A 19,021-nucleotide genomic window follows, 5' to 3' on the forward strand; every position below is an offset into this window, starting at 1 on the left:
GGTTTCAGCATAGGTAGTGTGTCCAAAGTACCTTGCTGGCACTGACATTGCCTCCATGAAACTATTCCTGTGCAAAGTAGATATAAAAACATTATTTAAGACATAAATCCCAAAGGTGTTAGAGAGTATTATGAGAGAATTTCTCTGAGATGGTGTTTGATCTTGTCTGTAGTACAAAAGCAGAAGCTCAGTCATCTGCATGAGGGTGGAATTGTGGCCACAGAATATATTTTACGTGTCTCAGAAGTCAGTGACCGGGAGCACTTTGTCCTTTACAGCCACCATTCAATACCTTTAATGCATGCAGTGGTGTGCACACCGACCCCAACAAAAAATGAGTTGTCACTAATGCATATCACTCAGAAGATACTCACTGGGAGACTACTGGCAACTCCCTAGCATATATGAATTTGGGGAGGGGGGGTAAGAGCAATAACACCTTTGGTTTTGCTGATATGTTCTATATATCCTCAAAAGGTAAGTTCATACACAAAAGCCTTTCTGTTGCCTTTGTAAGAAAATTATAAACTTAAATATATATATATTTACAAAGAAAAAAAAAAAAAGGACAGCTAAGGAGAATAATCCACTATGTGAACTTCTGCCTTAAGTCTGTTTTTTACATCAGTCTTTAATTGTTTCCAATATATGATTACTTCGTAACATTATTTTAAAAGATGGTTTCAGTTCCAGCGATACAATTAAGTCTAAATGACATAATTCATACCAAATGCCTAAATCTTGAACATGCTAAAACAAGGATCTCTCTGAAGATGAGGGTTCTCTCATCCTATTAAAAAAGAGGGGCTCTTACAACCTTTGAAAGGAGATTTAACATGCTCACTTTTCTTTTGTGCAGAAGTATTCTCATAAGAGGCTCAGTTCAGAAATCTATTTAAACATGTCAATAACTGTAAGCTTCTGAGTCATTTCACTGAGTCCAAAGGGACTAGACAGCGCTGAATAACCCATGGGCTTACGCACCTTACTGAAACCAGGTCACTTTAATGTGGCTTTGAAAGCCACCCACAACTGAGGTTCCTATAAGAGCGTGGCATTTTGATCAAAGGCAAAGTGCTATTATGGGATTGTAGGAAATGAATTTCACTCTGCCACTCCCATGGGTTGGGTTGCTTTGCCCATTACACCCACTCCATCAGTCCTTAAATTGGTTTTCCTATAGATATAAAGTTACACACATGCAAACATCAGTGTGATGTTGTTTCTTCAAGTTATCATTTCCTCCCTAAAGAAATAAATCACTTGCAATACTGCAACCCCAGTAATTTAAAATTGAGGAAATTTCCAGATGGCCTATCTAATTTTGCTTATGGATATTTATATGTAGATCATCACACTAATGAAGTCAAAGTTGTGATTACAATTTGCAGCTATTGAGCATTTGTGCCATAGTACAGGTATGAGCACATAGTACACAAGTTTGTAGTACTCTGAATACCATGATGACTTTTTTCCATGGGCAACTAAAAGTATGTTAAAATGTTTTAGAATACATCTAGGACAGGGTGAGACAAATTGCCAGAATGATTAATCTGAATATTCTTGTTTGCAGCCAAGCATATCTAAGGAGGCAAGTAGAGCAACACATAGAGAGAAAAATTGCATCCTTCACTGGAAAATATCTAATTTAGAACAGATAATGCAGGTAGAGGCAATTCTCAGGCATACAGTGTGTGTGTCTTAGTTCTCAGGATTTATATTATATTGAAAAGCATCAGTAGTATTTCACCCAGACAGTGTTGATGTGATACAGATGTGATTTCATGGTAACTTGTACTGATGACACCATATTTGTTCACAAACTAATTATGTCCTTGACTACAGATGTCCTTGATGCTACAGATAAGGATAGTGAAGATATCTGAATGTAGGGGTCTTCTGCACAAGGGCATGAAAGCTTGGTTATAGATGCATAGGAAATCTATCTTGTGTTTGACCATTACTGAAATAATATCATCCTGCAGCACAGCCTTGATCTAGCTGCTGTTGTCTGATTACTGGATGGTCTTTCCTATTACTCCTTTGAAATTCCTTTGCTGCAGAGATTAGCTTTCTATAGATCTATGCAGGAGACAGCAATACTCCTTGGCCATTTGCTGCCTTATGATAGCCATAACAAAATACACAGTGATAAAGAAACACAACAACAAGAAGCAAGCCCCCAAATCATTCCTGAATAGCCTTGGTAGAAGCTCCAAACATTTTAAAAAGTGAGGTTCAGATCAAGTACAGTACCTTGTGATGTCCTGCTTGGCCTTCCCTCACGCAAAACTTGTCTGCACAGCCATGGCAATCTTGGTAAAAATAATTCTCTGTAAGAAAATACAAAAAAAACATTTTTATATTGGTACATAAGATAAAGTTCTGGAAAGGAAGGAGCTAGATTTTGTTCCCTCTTCCACCAAGATCCTGCATGACTCCAGGAAGATAATTTTTTCCCCTCCATTGTAGTTCTAAATAGATGGTTAGTTCTCTCCTACCTTCCAGAAATGTTAGGATTATAAATGCAGAGAAAACTTCATATACTGTGGTGTTGGAAATTACAATTGCATAGACATGAAGTGTATGTGCGGGAAGTAGAAAAAAAGAAATAAGAGAAATAAGAAGAATGTCAGTGAAGATTATGTTCACCACCTCAGGATCTGTTCTCTGGAAAAGAAGAGAAAGTTTGTTTTCTTGTAGGGCCATGGCTGTGGGTTGAGAATGAGGCACAAGTTTCCAAAATACTCAGTTCTCTAAGCAATGTTTACTCAAGTAGGGCATCCCTCAAAGTTCTGCAAAGCAGTGACGTGCCGAGTGAACAAAAATGTAGTCCCACATCAGAAGAAGCAGTGGTGTGATAAAAATAAAGGTTTGTATTACACTTCTTAATGCACTACATGTGGAGGATAAGTCAGAAATATACTTAATGATTATGTCACTTTATTTTTTTCCAGTTACTTCCGCTTCCCGTCAGCAGAAGACAGTGAAGTGTACTTAAAATCGCATTACAGGAAGGAGCTGCTCTTAGATGTTGTACTTGTAGACATACAATATAAACAAACACAATGTCACAGCTTTGAGCCTGTGTGTTTGCATATATATATGCATGAATATCTATGTCTTACCTTCTATATATACACACACATATGGGCGTATATATGCTGAGCATTCACAGTGGATGAGGTATTTACAAGTATTTACATCTGGGGTGAAAGAAGAGGTCTACTGAGATCAGTGAAACTCCTAAAACACAGTTGCTGGGTATGTCACATGTGCACAAGTAATATAAACACATAAAATTGTCTCCACGTATTCCATATATGCGATACATGTATGAACCCATAAATACATTATTAAAATATAAATATACCTTTGCAAAGATGGTTACTGTGGTTTTCTTTGTTGTTTAACTTTTTTTCTTTTTTTTTTTATTTTGGCTCACTGAAATGGGTTGCCAAATAGCTTTGCTGAAGTAATGAAGACTGACAATGTTTTTGGACACAAATGAATAAGGCAGTAACTAATTTGGCCAAAAAAAACACCACAATAAGAAGAATAAAGAAAACAATGATATTCTACATTTAAGAAATGGGTGGGAGAAGAAGCTCAAGTTTGTTATTTAATCATGACATGCTCCTTTTATATTTTATTTGTAAGGCTCTGAATGCTCTTTCCTTTCTATACCAGTGAGCTCATTACTTTAATTCCTCATAGATTTCTCTGAACAATTTTTGCTAAGTAAAAACAATGTAATTCTTCAATGACTGTAACAGTAAGAAGCTGCTCAAATTAAAGATCAATAAAAAGTACAGAAAAAAACTGTATGAAAATAAATAAATAAAGGAGAAGATGGGAAATGCTTGCAATTAGATAGGATGAAAAATCTAAGAAGAAATTAAATTTAGTTGTAATACATTTCCCATTCTTTTCTTCATGAAAATTACTACTGAAGTGGGGTTTTTTTCTGTAATTTAAATGTTAAGCTGCCAGATGTGTGTCTCATGCTTGAAGAGCTGAAGCTTTGCATTATTTAGCATATTAAGATTCACAGAATTTAAAAAAGGGCTCCTTTATTGCCTGGAGGTTCTAATTAAGTAAACCTTAGCCTGGTACATTTAAAACTTGCAATACAAGAGATTTTGCTTTCTTTTTTTTTTTCTCTATAGCCAAGTCTCATCAATATAATAAATATGGAAAATACTTAGATGATATAATTTTTCTTTGGCTTGAGGAATTAAACCTATCTATTATTTTAAGAACTTTTTAATAGAGGCCAGCAATCAGAAAGACATTTAAAGACTCCAGTCTACTTTTTAATCATGGGAGTTGCTCTTAGTGGGGGAAAACGTGTCTTATAAAACTGAGCTATGTAGAAATTGTTTCTTCCACATGCACAAAACAAAGCAGTTCTGAGAAAGAAACAAGACTCACACAGTTCTTTATTATTAAATTCCATTTTACGTTTTTATAACTTGTTATAATTGACCACAGAAAACTAATAAAGCATTAATTAGCTGCACTATCAGGAATTTGTTGGAGTTGGGATGGCTGCATCAGAAACTGTAATAACACAGAAATTCCTTTGACATGCAGTGCCCATAAATCATACCTTAAATACAGTTAGTTTTGCCATTTTAGAAAATGTCAAAGGTGTCAACTTTGTCCAGATATAGCACTTAGCAGTGACTATTTTAGTAAATTGACTGAAAATACATTTTGTCCCTGACAGGGGAACATAATACCATTCATGATAAAAATGAACGACTTGAGGAGGAGAAAATAATACCAAGAAAGAGTGATCAAAACCAGGTATCATAGCTATGATAAAGGTACAATGGCAGGTGTAAACTCTCTGTTAATAGGTTTATTTGAAATCAACAAACACATGCATAAGAGCAGGAAAATGCAGATATACCAGGGCCTGGAAAAGACAATACTATTCTTATTCCAATGTTATAAATCTGTGATGAGGCATTAATAAGAAGTCCAGCAGAACAGTTTTAATGTTGTACATTTGTATAAGAAAAACAATGGGTGGCCTTTTTTCCCACCATTGTGGAATGGGCATAAAAAACAGCACAATGCCTGGATTTGGGTAAGTATGGTGAGACAAAGTTTGTTTCCAGACCCTGATAATACCGAGAACTGTCTCATTTCTTGGTGATATTAAGTCCCAACAAAACACTTTAGATGCTGCACACAGCTTACACTTAATATGGAATACAAAGTGTCACCCGTACCAAGACCGTGAGCTCAGGTGGGACCTACATTTTTAAAACGAGGTGGAAAGAGGCTGGAAGATAAAATGTTAATGCTACTCCATTACTTTTCTCAGCTTCAGCCTTCTTGGGACAATAGCTGAGAGTAGCATGACCTTTAAAAATGAAGAGTGCCTTATTGCTTCTTAAACCTTATAGACTATAATGCAGCCTTTTTTTTTTCTTCCAAGTTCAGTCTGGAAATTATCCCTTTTGGTTGTGTCTTCTGTAACAAATACTGTGGTACACCAAGACTGCATCTGTAGAATTAAACCAGTGATTCAGAGGACACCATGAAACGGTGAGGACCCCACTGTGCGTTGAAGAGTTCATGTCAGACTAGCTCTGGGAGTTGATGGCCCATTAATACCTAACACACACCTAAAGCACATCCACTTTCTCAGCTTCATCCTAAAGTCCAGTGCTTGCTCTCTGAGATCACTCTTCAATGAGAGTCAGAGATCAGCAACTGGGGTAGGGTTTTCACTTCCAAAGTGCCCTAGAAGCCTAAATGCTAATGTAGATACACCCTTTTTGAACTGGAATTAGAGGGGATAGGAAAGAGATTCTCCATGATGTGAAACTTTTGGAGGCTGCATATAGAACTAATGTTGTGAAATTGTGAGATTTTGACATGGAAAATCAAACAGCATGGTAAATCCCAAAGAGAAGAGTTTGGATTACACGAATGTAAGCAGGAGCTGAGTTTAATCCTATCTGCAAGACTCAGCCCAGTCTTTTACACAGTCCTGCACAGAGGAAGAAAAGACCAGCGAAGAAAGAAGAGGTTCAGCCATCTGAGGTTCTGCCTTTGAGGCTCTAACCTGTAGTTAGTGAAGGGCAAGCAGTCTTCATCTTAAAACATCACTTTGTTCCCTTTAAAGTGGCACCCATGAGGAACTACCAGTGAGAATAGCTTTGGGTTGTTTTGTTTTTTTTTTTGTTTAGGTAGTTATTTTTGCATCTGCATACAACTGTTATGTAGAAGCAAACAACATGTCAGAAGGAGAACCACCTCATTGTAGTATAATGAGAATACTGAAAGGAAGGCTTACCAGTTTTCATGAAATTGCTTCAGAAGTGGCTGTGAGCATAAATGTAATCCTCTCAACAAAACTTTCCCACTTACACAAGCATGTTTCAAGAAATGAAATAATGTCTCTCCAAAGGTAATGATAAAATTAGAATGCTGTCTCTTGTGTCTGGTATTTTGATATGGATGGGACATCTTAATATGTTCTGAATAAACTTCTGAGTGTTATCTAATAGTGTACTAACTCCTCAGCCTGATGCCATCTTTGCTTAGGTGTTATTTTGAAGATTTTTTTCAGACAGAAATAGGATTTTTATGCTATGAAAGGACACAATTCACTTCCCAACATTTTTCCACAGATGTGGAGAGGTTTTTAATTAGAGCTCTTAAATATGATAAATATTTAATATCTAAATTTAAATATGCAGTTTATTTTAGAAGACAGACATTGAACAAAAGTATCCTTCTGAGCTGTAAAGTTTGAAAATCAGGGACTAAAAATTTTTCCTGGGTGTGCCATAGAAAGATGACAGAGAAGAGGGTTGAAAGAACAGCAGAAGTGCCGTCAAACACCAAAAATGAGCAGAATGCAAGCTGCTTCTAACAGGCTGACTAGCAAAATTTATGAGAAATATTTTACATGTTTCCAGGGTTTTTACTATGGAACATGCATAACTGGGGGCTTTGAAGAAAGAAACCAGGCTTCATATGAGAGGAAGGCTGGGGGGCAGCTGCCTGCTGGGATGAGCATTGGTGGGGATGAAAATGCATGCACTGTTGAAGCTCCAAATTAAACATCAAATACAGTATAAATTGTAGTTTATACATGGTTTTGCAGAAATTATCAGGGGATTTTAAGACAAAGCTTTTTTTCCCCCCTTAGTTCTGAGTGCATATATTGAGTTAGAGTTTAGTGGTTACATTACTGACAGTGTTCCATCACAGAAAATCTGTGCTTTAGTGACATGCCTTTTGAAACCACAGTTTTGCATTAAATTATCATGTAATAGATTTAGCAAGTACCAGAAATTGAGTTCATAAAAAAAAAGTCTGTTGTCCCAAGAATTAAGATAAGCAAAACCATTTTTCACTTAATTGAAATCCATCAATGCTTTTGGAACTCTGCTTGTAGTCCAGGTAGACTCCCTATTATACTAGATCCGTTTTTAAAATCCTCACTAGATTATAATATTATCTCTTAGAATATATTGAGTCAGATCCTCTGATGATGTAATACAATGCCTTTTGAATCTCACTTTGCTTTGATACTGCAGTAATTCGGTAACTTTCAAAATCAGGCCACTTGCATAACTGCATTGCTTCAGGGTATTTGTAAGAGACCCTCTTGAATTGAAAATGTGGGCTCTAAATGCTTTGCTTGGCATTGGATCTCTGCCAAACTCCACCTAACTGATTTGAATAAAAATTCAACACAGTAGTTAGACCTAGATAAGCAACAGTAATAGGGGTAAAGGGAGAAAGGGGAGAAGAAGTAGATGTCTACCTGCACAACTAATAATTAGGTTTTGAGTCATACATTCTGAAGGAGGAAGCATGGAAATGTTGGCAAGGAAAAGAAATCGGCAAAAAAAAATAAAAGCAGCCAAAAGCAAATGGCAAATACAGTTAAATGTTACTTAAAAAAACTTTGTCCATACAGGTCACTCATGTTTTAAATACCTTGAGTATTCTAAGATGCTTTGCACAACTAATCTTGGGCAAATGAACTAAATGGACTTCAAAGTAGATTCCACTAAGGTCAAAGTTGAAAAAAAGCATTTCTAAGCTAGGCTGTGATTACATTCTTGGGAGGACCAATATTTAGAAAAGACGTGTTAATGAAGTGTTGATCTTATTTGGAGGTATATTGAGAACCCTTGAAAGAAGGAAAAAATTTATTACTTTTTTCTGTAACATGCTTAAACTTTTGCCACCAACACCATTTAACAAAAATTGATGCCAGCTCTGTATTCTACTTCTTACACATCTATGATATTCAGCAACAATATTTAGTGTTTACGAATCCTGAGTAAGTAATGATATAATAGCTCCTACCTATATTTGTGCCTGCTCAACATGAGAAAGTCAACAAATTTACCTATAAGAGCAGATGCATAGTCCTAGCCTTCTTGGCAGTCAACAGATGAGGACAGCTTCAAAAGGACAGCTACATTTCATGGGTTGCCATAAAAGGAAAGCTAGCATATCAATTGAATTCTCATCAACATCCACAGGTTTTACCGCAGGATTTTGGGAAGTCCGCAGACTCAAAAACAACTAAAAACTACTGTTTACACAGATAAGAGGTGGGAACTGTCCTCTCCCTAAAATGAAAGCTACCCCTCACCTTGTTTGTGGTGGGTGGCAATGTCACAAGCAATGGGCACAACTGTAGATTTCAGATCTGCTCCCAGTGCCCTCTCTCTACTGCCTCAGCACAAAGGGGAGCACAGGCAGCAGCAATTACTGTGCCTGCATAGCCATTTTTCTATCCTGAGACAGAAAGCATGATTCACTACCCAGGTTACTAGGTGGTGGTGGCTGTCTATAACCTTGGTCCCTTCAGATCACTGTCCCATAGTAAATCTGCCTCTGGCCATCAGTGGTGGTATCTGAGTTTAGGGCAGGTTGTAAAAGTTGTGTTACCCCGTTCTCAGACCCATACATTTTACTCAGTACTTCAAAAAACAAACAAACAAACAAACAAAAAAAAAAAAAAAAAAAAAAAAAAATCAAGACAGTGCAACTTGTAAGGCTTTGCCTTCAAAAGAAACCCCACATCTCAAAAGTAAATGTTAACTGATGCTAATACAGACAGGCATTCTTACACGATTTAGCTCAGCACAATTAACAAAGGATATTGCTATTAACATGTTCCAGTAAGAAAAATATACTTCCCAAGCACCTAACAGCAACATGTTGTGATCTATGGATATAAATGACCAAATAAAATGAAAGGATGTAAAAATGTCACGGAAACACCAGCCATAATCTAATGCTGTCAGTGAACTCCACACACACCTTGTAATTACTAACACATTTGGCCTACAAATACTTTTTAGACAGGAGAGCCTACCACTTCTGTACCTTTTCGCCTAAGCTGCTTTTGATCCCTCACAATTGATTTAAACTATTCCATCGCTTCCTTTGCTTAGAGAAATAATGATGAGATGATACCACAGGGTGAGGGGGAAAGGAGAGGGGGGTGTTTACACACATGCCAAGCAGATCTATTTGCAAACTTTGAGTAAATTAAATAACACAATAAAAGTCCTAACCTGCTGGAAGCTTTTTAAGCTCTTCTCTTTTCCTCCCTGCTTCTTCTAGCACACACGTTTCTCCTCCTTTCACAGCATTAAACTGCTTTTCCACTTCCTTTACAACAGTGGGAATACTTCCCTTATGGGTGTCAGGATCTTTCAAGGAGGTCAGAGGTTGCCCTGCAGAGGAAATGACAAGCTGTGAAATGTAAAAGAACAATTCCTTCCACATGTTTCCTTGCTCCAGGAGCAGTAAGGGGTTGTCGGCTAGCATCACGATGGGATGGGCCAGGTCTTTGCCTAGCAGTCCTGTCAAAACTAATTTACATTAAAGACCTGCACAACTGTTTAAAGCTTTACAACTTCAGCAAGTTTCAAGGACTGCCAAAGACACGTGGTACAAACCAACCTTATTTTAACAGCCAGGCAGGCAGATAGAAAGAAAACAGACTAAAAAAAGGCTCGTAATTGTACCTTAACCAGATAAACTGTATACCTGAAAATTATTCTTCTGTATAATATTTATTTCTATTACAAACTCATCATTTGGGAATTGAAAACATTTCAGCTCTTCTAACTTTTTGTCTGGTTGATGCATGCAGCACATAAGTCACGTGCTGCTGTTAGACAGCAAATCTTGTAGGGGAGGGAAAAAAATGAGTTTAAGAAAAAAAATAAGCTATTTGTTCATTGTAAGAAAATAAGTGTCCTTAAATCCATTCTCAAACAGCTGAGTTGCCTTTTTCTTTACTCTTCCAAAAGTACAGCAGAACAGGGAGAATTAGGGGACAAGCAGACTTTCTGGAAAGAAAATGTTACAGCACAGAAAATCTGTATGCAGGTGTTTAGTCCAAAGACAGTTGAGGCTGTGGGAGTTTTTCCATGTGACAAATCTCCCCAGCAAAGCAGTAATAACAAACATCTCTGCTATCCCAGACACTGAAAGCAATGTAGTCATGATAATACAATACTGTACACAGGAAAATACAGCCTGTGTTATACCTCTACTATACAAAGATCACCCTGCTGCTGAGGCCAAACTAGCCTGGCTACCTTTGAACATTTTGTTTCAAAACCTTGGCTGATAACACCTCTCCTCCAACAGAGCCAGGCTGAGAAAAACTCCCATCTTTATTTCACTCTGTCATGCTTGGGATAACTTGTGGGTAAAAAGATGTACAATTGGTCATGTCTATTTAAATATAGGTATTGATTTCTGCTGTAATTTGACCAAAACCTGCACACAGTTTGGCACAAAATAATTTTTTCAGTATCTTGATCACCCTCAGCAACTCTTCTACCTTCTCCCTTGTAAGGGAGGAGAACTTTTTAGGTCTTGACTGCATGTCATTATACGCTAGTACAGTGATCACCATAACTTCAGGACTTCAAACTGGCCAACATAAAGAGGTGTAAGTTACTAGAATGGGAAAGGTTTTCCTCTGGTTCTACAAGCTACCAAGCGTCAAAGTACAATACATATATAAGTATATATAATACGGTTTTGCACTTACCTATTTTATTTGATCACCATTTATGATGGGCACAAATAGGTATTTGTCAGAGTAACAGCCCAGACAGAAAAGCGAGTATTTAGAAGAATGTTCCCAACAAGTGCATAGTAAAGCTTCCCAAATGAGCCTGACTTTGACCTAAAAGTGTTTGAACTGGATAACAAATATAGGAGTGATGTTCAGCTACTTTTCTGAGGATGAAAGAGCAGTTACAGAGTTACACTGACATTTTGCACACGTGAATTCCCTCTTCTATGGACACTGAAGTCAAAGGGAATCTTGCTTTGGATGTCACAGTGAGAAAAAGAGTTCTATTCAAGACTTTGTATATTTATGGACAGCCACACTTTTCTGAAGTTTTCATGCATTTAGAAGACTGGGTTGGTTTAAATCCAAGCCTATCAAGGCAACATTTCTGGTTTTTTTAATCAAATCTTCCTACCTATACTTATTCTGTTAAAGTTGTTACCTTCCACACAAAGGCTAATGAATTCCACAGAAAAAAAAATGTCATTTATTCATTGACAGGGACTGTTGATCCCTTTATGGGGCAACAGAACAGCCACAGAGGCTTTTCTCAAAAAAAGTAAAGGATGGTGGTCATGAAAGCAGAAGCTGTCTTTTTCCATGAATCTCTCATGGAATACCACTTCAAAAGAACAGAGAGAAGATACTATTTGGACTAAGAGATATGCTAGATCTGATACTGTGCATCCGTGATCTACAAAGCAGGTAGAATGGGAGGTATTGGGTTGTATTCCCCTGCACTGTACTCTGGAAGAAAGATTCTGTGCAACAGGGAAGAGCCATACCTAGCCCAACACAGTGTTGTGGTTTAAAAGAATAATGCAGCCTGGAGTTAATGGAAATAATATGAAGGTTCTGTCTTAAACTTCTAAAACAAAGACAAATTTGAAGTGAAGATTAAAATACTATCTCCTAACCTGCTCTATTTTCTTATATGTTGCAGTACCATATACAGCATCGATATGTAAGATCATTCACTATTTAGACTACTGCAGTAGAGTGAGTTACAGAACACTAGTCTTCATTTAGCGTGTTCTTGCTTTCTCTGGTTTGTGTCTCAACTTTAATGTAATTTTAACAGAGCTTTTCCCCACACACTTTTGGTGGTTTAACAGATATAATATAGTATTTATAGAGCATATCAATGTGTGACAGCTTGCCACAGATCATAAACACATTTTTCTGTTGGAAATGTTGGAAGTTGTGATTTTCACCATGTGATCTCCAGTTCTCTAAGGTTTGCTCCTTTAATTGTAAATAGCCAGAAAGTCATCAAGCTAGCATTTAATAAACTTTTAATTTGAAATGGATTACCACATGTTGTGTTTGTTTACCCATTATTAAATCTCTTAGCAACATATCACCAGCAGAAACAGCATACTGTAGGACTGCATAGACACATTAAAAAACAAACCCATGGGGGATATTAGCAGCTAATAATACCTTTAAAGAAGGTTCCAAGAAAAATAAATAAATATAAACAATATAAAAAATTACTCCTTAAAATTTTGTTAGTGCAAATCTGTTTGGCATGGAAATTGCAGATATTCCATGATCAGCTTATTAGCTTATTTCAGAGGTCTGCACACAAAATACAATATATACTAATGTTCTTACTCAGTTCTCAGAAATACATCTTCTGGACTTCTCAAACTGCGTATCATGAGTTTTTCCCATGTGTTTCCAGAATTGTGACCTATTAAATTGCATCCTCTCTGTATACATGTGCTTCTGCATGCATGTGAAGACTGATCGTAGGACCAAACAATGGTAAGGACAAGTTTGATTTATTAAGAACTTGTCCATAACTCTTCTGTTATGAAGAAGAAGAAGAAAAATTTTGTTGAATGTTGAAAAATTGTCTGCAGCTCCACTTTTTGGATCTGCTCTTCATGACTTTGTGCTGCATCTCAGTGCACCATAGCAGACATGTAGAAGATATATGGCAACAAAAATGACCTTGCTCCTCAGTACAACGTATGTTTACACTTCCACGCTGCTGGTATCAGGGTGGTAATATAAAAGCCTTTAGATCACAGTGCAGTTACTACTAAGCCTAAAAGCATCATAAGGCAAATCTCATTTTCTCTATATCCTAAATCAATACTTACTGTCTGAAAAATACTTTTACTGGCCTCTTTTCATGTTATGCTTCCAACCTGAGCTGCCCATTCTCTATGCTAAATGATTATTGTTTATCCGCTCTCTTTCTTTTTTTCCAGTATCCTAGTCTTTCTCCTCCCATGCCTTCTACAATGCATCACTGCTGCTGTTCTCAAATGCCTGAAGAGCTAAACCTCCATTTCAGATCTGCAAATAAGTTTCACACAAACACTACAACCTGTGTGTTGGCTGCATCCTTCAGTTCATTAAACAAGAGGGAATATAGAAATGTCTGTATATGACAAAGAATTATTTTTATCCATGGAAGTCAAATCCCACATTATAAAAAAGAAAAACAAATAGCAATGTCCTGCCATTCTCATTCTTGGATTTCTAACAGAAGAGGAGCAATTTATGAGTCCATTGCAATATAGTCAATTATGTCTTCAGCGTAGCTACAGCATGAGACTCACAGAGGCCAGGGAGGATGCTCAGTCTACAAGTAACATTCCATGGTGTTTTTAAGAAAGCTTCTGTGAGGTCTGCTGCAGATAACCAAAATAATAATTTGTGTTTCCTATGGGTTACCACTTGATTGAATCTTAATGGGATTTCATAGGAGTAACAATAAGGCATACCGCTGATGCCAGAACTACCTTCCTGACAAATTTGAAGTCCCAGCTGTAGCCCAGGGAATGCTAGAGTTCTTCAAGAAATAATTAGACAAAAAAAGTATCTCTTTTCTTTTTTTTTTTTTTTCTTCATGTAAGTTTGGTGTCATAAGCAGCTGAATTGTTACTGCTATGACTTTCCAAGCATTATTTAGTCTCAAACAGAGGCCAGAACAGAAAGTTTCATCCTCAGCAATGAGGCTGGTTTAAATTGCTCACAACTGAAAATGAAGTTAAGCAATCTTAATTAAAAAAAAAAAAAATCACAATATTCCTGCTATAATACATATTGGACCAATATGTGAATGAGGAAAATCTAGTTTAACAAGACAATAACGACAAGCCAACACTGGAATGAAACTATGGGTTGCCCCAATGAAAGCCTGGATAAAAACATGAAAGTTTGAATCCATCACCTTGCAGTCCAGGCTGTTCAACATTCTCTGAGACACCATTCTTTTCAGCAGTGCTTGAATACATAACATGTTCAGGCGGGAGATTAAGATGCATACCACACTTACTTCGCTCATCTGAATCCTGTGGTAGTTTAATTATCTATTACCAAAAGAAAAAAAAAAAATGAGAATAAGCAGTTGTGTATTCCACAACACCAGAACACGCTCGTTTGTACAATATTTGTGAACCCTAGAAGCCTGAGATGCTTCTATGAGGATTTGAGGAAGTTTTTGTTTCTCTTTACTCTGTTTACTAACTTACTACTAACTTACTCAAGTTTTGTCTCTTATCTGTTTCCCAAGTACGTCTTCTCCATGCTTACAGACTAAAGGCAGACATCCCAGTAAATGGGTTTGACTCACAATCCAAATTCAGAATCATCTGGGAAAATATATATAGCCTGGATCCTTAAATCATCCCAGCCTATATGTTTTGTTTGAAGACTAATTTTGCAGCTTTGGGATCTACCCCAACTACCCTACATTTTGACTCTTGTCATTTTTATGCCATAGCTTTACTAATGTCATTTCGGAAATTCTCTTTCCTAGCATATCTTAGGTATATTTTGATATATGTATATAAATTCTTATTTCTCTTCATGATTCTGAAACTATTTTCACATTCTTTTATTCTCGGTAGACCCAAAAATTAAGATTACCTGAAAATCGTCACTACAAGAAAAATAATAACTACACATTCTATTCAGTAAACCCACATGTTATAATTCAGATGCTTTCAAAGTTCATCTATTTTGGTGTGTTTTTTCCTGAGCCAGACATGACTATAAAAAAGATATAAGTTTGAGGTCTCATTAAGATTCTGAATGAGGAAATGTACTTCACTTACAATAAAGCCCTTAATTTCCAAGTCCAGAAACAGAGAATGCTTTCATTGAAAAGAAGTTCTTATTTCAGAACCATTTTCACCAGACATCCAAAAAATGTCACATCGTGAATAGGTTTTGGACATAATTCTAAGTAAGTTTCCTACCACAACAGAGCCTTGCTTATTAGCTGGGGATCCCAGACAAACAATATCAAATGCAAAAATATCATAAAAAACATTATTTTTATTTTGTAGCCAAGCAAAAGTACTTCTGAGATTTACTAAATCTGTGGAGAAAATTAACATGTGCTGGTGGCAGGCTCAAACTGCATTTTGGGGTTTTTTTCCAACTTTTGATCTAATTTTTTGATCCAATTACTCAGCACCCCAAATAATATTTTGATATTTGAAATAATACTAAAATCTGGCTGAAAAAAAAAACACTAATTTCATGTAAAAGTTGGAGATGCATTTCATTTTCTTTATATACCTATTGGGTAGGTTGATAAACTGCTTCTTGGAAAGACAGTATTGATTTTAAGGCTGACAGAAGGAAAGTAGAATCTGTTCTGGAAGGAAAGTGGAATCTGTTCTGAGGAACAGTTACTAAAAGAACAGGCCTAATTTTTCTAAATACAAACCTGGAAATAGAGATTGCATAACCAGTGATCCAAGTCTTGAGAAATTAAATTTTCAATTTTCTTGAATCGGTCAATTTTGGAGTCGTAATGGCCCCTAAGGAAGGGACACTTAAATTTTCCCTCCAAAGTATTAAAATTGTTGTCACACACAGGGAAAGCTCCCCATCCCACTTCCCGATCAATCCAAGTATGCGTCCCACGAAGAAGGAAGAGCTCAAAAAGGAGGACCATGCCTGGCTTCACAGCTTTTGTAGGTGGTAGAACCTAGCAAAGGAGAAAAAGAGAGATGTATTAGTCATAAAAACATCACAACCAGCTTTCTTGTATCATATAAAGCTCTACAAACTTCATACCTTTGAATCAATTTTGCACACTAAAACAATTAACAGCTCTTCTCTTTCCACAAAATAATGTATTTGAACAATTTTTCACTCTGATAAAAAATGCTGTGGGTTTTTTTTCATGTTAATTTTATGATTTCATTTTTGCCCTTGGCTTTATGAAAGTGTTCACTTTCTGTCTTCATTTGCCACTGGTGGAAAAACATTGCCACTAGAAAACTTTAAGACAGAGAAACAATACAATTTGGAAAACTGAGGTGTCCCTGTGAGGGCTTACTGAAATTCACTGGGCTCTTCTTGTATCAGCCACGGACAGCTCATCCAAATACCCAATGAGAACACTTGCAGTCTTGCTCCTCACTGAGTCATAAACTCTTCTCCACCCAGTTCTGGGAATAATACTGGTACACAATAACCCTCCTCCTTCAGATTAAAGCAGGAAAACTCTTCTTGCAAGGTATGTGAAACTCAAGGTAGTGTAAAAAAGAATTTTGAGGTAATAAACTCAATAAATACTGTTTACACTTTTCATAAGATAGCTAAAGATATTCTTCTAAGCAGCTTGGAGTTGCGGAAGAGGGCTACCAATGCTTTAGGGACCTAGAGCAATTGTGTTCCCATGGCAAAGACTATTCAAAAGGTCAAATTAAACAAAATCATACAAAAACTAGAACAGGGAAGGTGATTACTATCATACTCTAGCTAACAGCTCTGAAAGGTAGCCACTTGGGAACAGGGGGGAAAAGCACGTCAGCTACATCTCACAAAAACTAGAACAGGGAAGGTGATTACTATCATACTCTGGCTAACAGCTCTGAAGGGTAGCCACTTGGGGACAGGGGGAAAAAGTACGTCAGCTACATCTCTCAAGCACCAAAATTTCTCCTTTGTCATTGCTCCTACACATTCTCCTGGATTATAGGGAGCTAGGACTGCTTCATCTCTTAAAAAAAATTATCTTGGATGCTTCCCTAATAGAGATATTGTTCTGTTATTTGAATTTTTTCTACATTTTTTTATTTGCATTTCAGTCCTCAAAGTTCATAGCAGCAAATGCCTTAGTATGCTTGCCTTGCAAACTCCTGCTCAGCCTTTCCTTGCCTTTCAAGGCAAGGGAAGGTTGTGCTTAAGAGAGAAAGAGGAACATCTTTGTCTTCTCTCCTCCCTGTGAATTGGCATATACCTGCAGAAGACCATTACATTCACAGGTATCGTCTAAGTGTCCTGTAGGATATACCCTCAGTATTTTTTGAAACTCAGAATAAGACCCCCAAATAGAAGACATCCATCCAAACTGATCACCCACTATTAAAAATGTAAAATGCCAAAGTTCTCTTATATTAGCAGAGATTTCCTAAATCGGACAACATTCTGCAGCTGACAACCAGCCACAAACCTTTACTACTTCAAATATTTCTGCACATAAATACATACCTCAATGTAGCTCTTTCTTGACTGATATTTTTAAATACAAGTATTATTTTTATACTCCTGATAGAACAGTAGGCAAGACAATAAGCACAACTCGAGTATAGCCAAATTTTTTCTTCTCTTTCAGAAGCAACTAAGGAATTTGCCCATAATAATAACTGCTATGTTAGGAAATGCTACATGTTCACAGTTGTGCTGCATTCTATATTTTTTTAAGAGATAAATATAAATTAATATTTCTAATAATATGCCTTCCTGTTTCAAGTTATATATTCGTTTTAGATAACAGCAATAGAGAGGAAATAATTTAAGGAAATCTTTTAAAACTATAAATATTGTCATTATTATGTAGGTGTACTTTATATTAATTATGTAAATATATTCTAAGACTTAGTGTAGGCTTAAAATGAAACAGAAGCATCTGTTGAAAAATGCCATAACCCTGTGGCAGCTGCTATTAAACCATTAACAGTATCAGGTTTCATTTAAACCAGATTTACCATTTTCTGTAACAGCCCGTGGGAAAGCTAAAAACATTAGGCACAAATTACTGACAAAAGAGATCCTTAATCAAGCCATACATTTCATTTGGCTAGCTGGGTGCTAGACAGTAACCTCTGTGCTACAAAAAAAGATAGTGGTTACAATTCTACGATCAAAGGCAGTTATCTGCATTATTGAACAACCCCAAAGCACACACAGCTAAAAGCACTGCCACCTCACAACATCCTTTTTGTTTTCTCCCTTGTTTCCCAGACTTACTCTTTTCTTAATAATAACACAACAGTATATGCTCTTTTGCAATTCTGCCTATAAACAGAGAGTGGTCAAGAAGTTGGTGTAAGGGTAATCATTGTGACTATTAAAAGTTTATTCCTTTGCTTCCTGCTCACAGTTATGCTTCATTTGCTATAAACTCTCATACTGGACATAGACTGCAAACTCGCTCTTTCAGACAGGAAACATCCCTTTGCTTACAGTTACAGTAGCTGGGTATTTAAGTCGTGCCATGATCCAAACACATAGCAACAAAACAAAACCAAGGAGTTTTGTCACATGCCTGTGTACTTCAAAGACTGAGGTTGTAAGGATTATCATTCTAGGAGTCCTTATGCATGAACACTGGGTGTCTGGGCCAGGTAGAACAGTATCACACATCTGTTTGCGCAGTCAAATAAAACATACCTACAAGTAATAAAATTCTTTCTGTTGAATTTACACAAAAATCCCAGCTAAGTCTCTACCTGTTACTCCGTGCCAATGTGCCAAGCACTCACACAGGCTCCTATGGGATTTCATTTCCATCCTGACGACCACCAGAAGTGTGATTTATATGAAGGAAGTGCTATTTAGGAAGGGACAGCCAGGCTGAAGCAGAAAATTTCAAAAAGAAAACAGGTCTGCTCAACAGCCTCATGATAAACTTATTTCCATCACCACGGAGAACACGCATCTCCA

At 36.8% G+C, this 19,021-nt stretch overlaps 2 protein-coding genes across 2 annotated transcripts in view; both read right to left on the minus strand.

The window, feature by feature from the left end:
* LOC134163107 (uncharacterized) overlaps nucleotides 1-9,893 on the minus strand; it is a 44,098-nt gene extending 34,205 nt beyond the window's left edge. The window contains exons 1-2 of the mRNA XM_062617659.1: nucleotides 9,573-9,893; nucleotides 2,257-2,333 (exon numbers count right to left, since the gene is read on the minus strand). Of these exons, the coding sequence (XP_062473643.1) occupies nucleotides 2,257-2,333; nucleotides 9,573-9,828 (333 nt within the window). The 5' untranslated portion in view covers nucleotides 9,829-9,893. The remainder of the gene's footprint in view (nucleotides 1-2,256; nucleotides 2,334-9,572) is intronic.
* Nucleotides 9,894-14,033: 4,140 nt separating this feature from the next.
* LOC134163109 (uncharacterized) overlaps nucleotides 14,034-19,021 on the minus strand; it is an 80,456-nt gene continuing 75,468 nt past the window's right edge. Inside the window, exons 12-13 of the mRNA XM_062617660.1 lie at nucleotides 15,792-16,055; nucleotides 14,034-14,424 (exon numbers count right to left, since the gene is read on the minus strand). Of these exons, the coding sequence (XP_062473644.1) occupies nucleotides 14,230-14,424; nucleotides 15,792-16,055 (459 nt within the window). The 3' untranslated portion in view covers nucleotides 14,034-14,229. The remainder of the gene's footprint in view (nucleotides 14,425-15,791; nucleotides 16,056-19,021) is intronic.

The sequence above is a fragment of the Pezoporus occidentalis genome, unplaced genomic scaffold (assembly GCF_034315485.1).
Source record: "Pezoporus occidentalis ecotype Australia unplaced genomic scaffold, CSIRO_AGI_Poc_V1 ctg2, whole genome shotgun sequence".
NCBI lineage: Eukaryota > Metazoa > Chordata > Aves > Psittaciformes > Psittacidae > Pezoporus > Pezoporus occidentalis.